At 36.4% G+C, this 5,927-nt stretch overlaps 1 protein-coding gene across 1 annotated transcript in view; it reads right to left on the bottom strand.

Moving 5' to 3' along the window:
* The window catches only part of LOC107712936 (hepatocyte cell adhesion molecule-like), an 11,810-nt gene extending 9,336 nt beyond the window's left edge, over positions 1-2,474 (bottom strand). Inside the window, exon 1 of the mRNA XM_016518333.1 lies at positions 2,298-2,474. Coding sequence (XP_016373819.1) covers positions 2,298-2,385 — 88 coding nt within the window. The 5' untranslated portion in view covers positions 2,386-2,474. The remainder of the gene's footprint in view (positions 1-2,297) is intronic.
* Positions 2,475-5,927: the final 3,453 nt, after the last annotated feature.

Consider the following 5,927-nt stretch of genomic DNA (forward strand, 5'->3'; position numbering starts at 1 on the left):
AAAAAAATCTAAATATTGAGAAAATCGCCTTTACATTTGACCAAATAAAGCCTTAGCAATGCAATATACTAATCAAAAATTAAGTTTTGATATATTTATCGTAGTAAATTTTCAAAATATCATCATGGAACGTGATCTTTACTTAATATCCTAATGATTTTTGGCATAAAAGGAAAATCGATAATTTTGACCCATACAATGTATGGCCAACAGGCTATTGCTACAAATATACCCTTACGACTGGTTTTGTGCTCCAGGGCAGAGGTACTCAACTCCATTACTTGAGTGAAAGTACAGATACTGCTGGTCAAATATTACTCCATTACAAGTAAAAGTTGTAAAGACAGATTTTTACTCAAGTAAAAGTACAGAAGTACTTGCTTTTAAAAGTACTTAAGTACCAAAGGTAAATTTCCTTTCTTATGTCAATGCACTGTTTTATTGTCGTACATAATACTTGCAATACTTCTGAAGCAACGTACAATACATTACACCTGCTGAATACACTGACTAACTTGTAGTATCTTTGGAATAAAGAGCTTTTAGAATGTTAAAAACCTATGGGGAAAAAACAAAACAAAAAAAATATTATAATTATTTAACACCCCTACCCACCCCCACAAAAGCACTTGATAGAAATGTAGTGGAGTGAAATGTACAATATTTGTCTTTCAAATGTAGTGAAGTTAAAGTCATAAGTTCCCAGAAAAAATAATACTCAAGTAAAGTACAGATACTCAAAAAGTGTACTTAAGTACAATACTCAAGTAAATGTACTTAGTTACTGTCCGCCTCTGCTCCAGGGTCATATGGAGCTCATACTCAAGTAAGAAAAAACAACTCAGTTTCATTCAGAGGCTCAAACTATACATATTTGTAAATATGCAATTTGGTGCAGTTGCTGGTATTTTTATGTCCAGGAAGTAAGATGAAATTCTGTAAAGTAATGTAAATAAATTAAATCCTGTAGAGCAGACAACTTACATAAAATGCATAGAAATAGCAGTTGTCACTCTATATCGCCCAATAATATGTCTTAGTAAGATGATATTTATGATCAACGCTCTGTAGTTTTTTATTGTGAAAGCATATAATGCAATGCAATACAATGATGATTCAGTGACATAAATAAATGTTCCTCAAAAGCCTGATGTATAATTTTTGACTTTTGATACTATTTTAATTTTGATACTATTTTAACATGATTTAAAAAAAAAAAAAAAAAAAAGGATGTATGGACAATCAATTAAACCTTCAGTCCAGTAAGTTTTTTTTCTTGAAATATTACTAACAATATAACGTCATTGGTAACACTTTATTTTAAGGACCAATTCTCACTATTAACTTTTTGCTTACTAGCATGCATATTAATAGCATATTGACTGTTTATTTGTACTTATAAAGCACTGCCTTATTCTGCATATTCTATATCCCTTACTCCAATCCTGTACCAAAATTTAACAACTATAATAAGCAGATAATTAGGAGTTTATTGAGAGAAAACTCTCTAAAGTTAATATTTGTAGGCTTACGTTTACTATACAAAAATAAAAAATAAAAAAATACTGAAAAAGAATTTCAAAGCAAAATACGTACCAATTTTAGAATTATACTAAAGGTCTTTTACATGCTAAAAATGTATAAAATATAATTTAGATGACAAAAGGCATGTAGAAGGTAGAAGATTGTGTACAAGACATTTTTCAACAAAGTTTTGATCATGATGGTCATTTAGGGCCTCAGACATTTGCGTATCAAATATGACACAGTAGGCTTTATAGGGTTAAAGAAAGTGCAATAATACTTTTTTCAAGCATAGCATTTCATAAAAAGGCATTTGGTTTCAAATGATAAAACAATAGATATTTTGTTATTAAGATAAGACGTATTGTGACACTTTTTGGCTGCCAAACATCCACAAAAACAACACACTGACACCAGTTAAATGATTAAAAGATTCCAGAAAAGTTCAAAAAGCAATACCAGTTTAGAAGAAAACTTTAGCATTTTTTGTTCGCCACTTTTTTTATATGTTTTTTACCTTATGCTATGAAATTCATATATCATAGGTATGATAGAAGAGCCCAAAAGGGTCTAAATACAGTATTAGTCTACATCAATAGATAATATAGTTCTGTACTGGTTTCTATTCATTAATAAATCAGTCCGAACTAGACATTGACCGGCAATGACTTAAATACAATATAAAAGGAAAAATTGTCTTTAACTTCCAGCCATAAGCCCTCAGGCCAACAGTGCATTGTTATTTGATAAAAAGTTACATTTGTACCTCTTACCTGAATGAATCAGAACAGCAAGGATCAGGAGGAGAGGAGCAGCAAAAGCTGCTGATGCCCAAGAGAAAGCCTCCTTCTGTGCCTTCATCTTGGGACTAACTTTCACAGTCTTCCCAAAACAATTAGCATGATTTGCTCACTCTGAGCACATCCCTCAACTCAGAGTCTTGCCATTCCTTCCGAGGCTGGGCTATGCCATGCTGCTGACAAACACACACACATAAACACTCACGGATGTGCATTCACACACACATGTGCATGTGTGCATGCATTCTCACAACCAGTGCACTATGATGGCATGTTTGTGAGTCGCTGAATGGGTCTGTTTGTGTAAGGGGGGAGAAGGTGGTGCTAATATATGTGTGGGGAGGTTGTTGTTGCTTCATGGCCTGATGTTTATTGTATTTCACAAATGAATTTTTCTTTGAGTAATTAAGATAATAATATAATGAAATAACAGGATTCTTAAAAAAATGATAATTGTGCAACAGGACTTATAAATATTATATTATTTTACATCAAGTGAATAAAAATTAGAGAAATGAAAATAATGGTATTAAAAAATGAATAAAATAAAGACAATGACAAAGCAGCATTAGCAGCATTTTAAAGGGATAATTCAAACAATAATGAAAATTCCATCATCGTTTATATACCCTCATGTTGTTCCAAACCTGTATGACTTTATTTTTTCTGCGGAACACCAAACAGTTTTACAGCAGTTCCCATTGACTTCCATTGTATTTTTGCCCATATTTTTGGATGAACTATCTCTTTAAGACTCGCACAAATACCTGCCTCTCCTGTAAGCTTAAAAAAATTAGAAGTGGAAAGCAGGTATAAATAAACAAAGAGAAGAAATTTCCTATTTAAGCTGATCGGGGAGCTGACTCGCCATCATAAAACTGACCACATGGTATAGAACAAGAACCAGCTGATTTTAGACTGTGCAAATGTGCAATTGACAAAATAGCATGGACAAAGTTGTTCAAGATTTTAGGGTGAAATGTACTTTAATAGTTTAAAAACAGTTTTAGAGTTATGATGTCATATAATGCCTAAATGAAACTCAGTCAATACAAGAACAGAATTTGAATTAAAATCTCTTTTGTCAGTGATTTGTCATTTATTTCCAATAACGTTATTGGATTTATGTGATACTCTGTGCATGTTTTTAGCTATTAAAACATGCTGTAGTAAAACTGTAGTAAAGATTTAGATCTGCAAAATACCCACAACTTTAAAGATTCTTTCAATGCCAGGAACCTTTTAAACAGTTTAGATATGCAGCTGCGGTTTCATGGGGCACGTTTATACAATGCTGCCCTCCACTGGTTTGAAAGCACCAAATTGACCCTTCCTTCTCTGTCCCACTATAAAATGGACAGTGTTTCTTCGGGGTCTCCAGGTTGACTTTATCTCTTAATGAATAACAGTCATTCATTAAACTGGGGCAAACAAGGAAAGAAGGAAGGAAAAAAAGAAAGAAAGAAAATCTTTCCTGTACATACACTACAGGCTAGGAGCTAATAGCCTTAAAGCAAAGTGAACCTGATCCAAATTCACATTAACATTTATGTTCACATTTCCCTTTAACAAATACACATACAGTACAGGGAGTAATTAAGCCAGTGACTAATTCATTTTCCATATACTGTAAGTCAGTGTAGGTGTAATGACCTCTAGTCATAAACAAGCTTGTATATGTCAGCATGAACATGGTTTCTGTACTAAACAAAAGGCATATTTACCAACAAAAAAGAGAGATGAAAGGCGAACATATGAGCCAACAGAAGCAGGAGGCAACACTATAGCAGATTTTGTCTGTGTTGCCATTGGAAACCTGAGTGAAATTCATATTTCATAACTCTCCCACCCCCGGCTGAGTCCCTGGACGTGTCAGAGCGAGTGGGAGCCAACGTGGGCGTAAAGTGGGCTCAGAGACTCCAAAGCAACTTAAGGCTCTCATCCCACAGTGCAACACAGAGCAGGATATTCAGTTACTACTCATGGTTTCAGACATGCTGGGGTTGTTGCTATGATGAATTCCTTGAGTTGCGATTTGCTTTGATTTGAACTATGTGCCCTTAAGCGCCTATTTTTGAGAATGGCTCTTAAAAGAGTATTTTTAGATCAGAAAATAGTATTTTTTTTAGAGGTGTGTTAATATGTGAAAGAAAATTTAGGGGGAAGTCGTGGCTTAATGGTTAGAGAGTCGGACTCGTAACCCAAAGGTTGCGGGTTCGAGTCTCGTACCGACAGGGATTGTAGGTGGGGGGAGGGGATGTACAGCGCTCTCTCCCACCTTCAATACCACGACTGAGGTGCCCTTGAGCAAGGCACCGAACCCCCAACTGCTCCCCGGGCGCCGCAGCATAAATGGCTGCCCACTGCTCCGGGTGAGTGTTCACTGCTGTGTGTGTGCACTTTGGATGGGTTAAATGCAGAGCACTAATTCCAAGTATGGGTCACGTCACTTCAAAAGGAAAGAACATTTTATGATGAACACACACACTTCTGTGATATGCACAAGTCAATTTTGTTCATTTCATACAAAGATGAAATGCCACATCAAACAGAGACAAACTTTCTCAGCTCTTTAAAAAAATGTCATGTAACCTAAATATGTGCCTAATGTAGTAATATCTAAATGAACTGGTTCTCTTTTGAAGTAGAAATTTGACAGCGTGTCATGGAGTTGATGCTATGGGGAACGCCATTCACGTGACTGGTGTCTGAAGCATGTGTAACCTCACGCCAATATCCACTGGCGATGACAGTCCATAACATTAAAAGCGGAGTGCCTGCGAGTATAAAAGTGTGCCTGCAATACACACCATTAGCTTTTTATCTTCAGGAGCCATATGCTTGTAACACATGTTATTGAAGACAATGGAGAATTCAATCAGCAAGTGTTTCAGAATGTGTGTGCATCCATGTGCTTGTTATTTGACACCTAAGGAAACCTATGATATGCAGGTTGTTTGCTTGGGAGTAGAGTACACACATACAGCACTCAAGGTTGCTGGATGAACTTACTGAGACAAGCTCAAATTGAGGAAGCTACGATCGTCCCACTTGTCCCTCTTCTTGAAGGATCAGGGACAAATCTGTGTAGTCTGTGTAGTCGTGTCTCCACAAGTCTGTGGAGACGTGCTGAAATGGCGTTTGGTCTCGTACTGTATCGCGTACCTTGTCAGTGTCGTGCGCTTTGCTTGGCCATTTGTTGGGATAAACAGGAAAGTGTGTTCAAGCGCCAGCAAAACAGTGTAAAGAAATAGTCTTTGTGAGAAGCAGTCAATCAGCAGAAGTTAAAAGCAGCTTGTAAGTGTATTTATTTCTTGTCTCAGTGTTTAGCGCAGTTGTCGTTGCTAGGAAACGCTTGTTTTGTTTACTGTGGAGACGTGCTGAAATGGCGTTTGGTCTCGTACTGTATCGCGTACCTTGTCAGTGTCGTGCGCTTTGCTTGGCCATTTGTTGGGATAAACAGGAAAGTGTGTCCAGCTGAACTCAATTTGAGTTTTGTTAAACTAATTAAAAAGAACGTCTCAGGTTACTTATGTAACCATGGTTCCCTGAGTAGGGAACGAGACACTGCGTCCTCTAGGGGTCGCTATGGGGAACGCCTCG

This window comes from Sinocyclocheilus rhinocerous, unplaced genomic scaffold, assembly GCF_001515625.1.
Source record: "Sinocyclocheilus rhinocerous isolate Xijiao unplaced genomic scaffold, SAMN03320098_v1.1 scaffold4011, whole genome shotgun sequence".
In the NCBI taxonomy this organism is placed as follows: Eukaryota; Metazoa; Chordata; class Actinopteri; order Cypriniformes; family Cyprinidae; genus Sinocyclocheilus; species Sinocyclocheilus rhinocerous.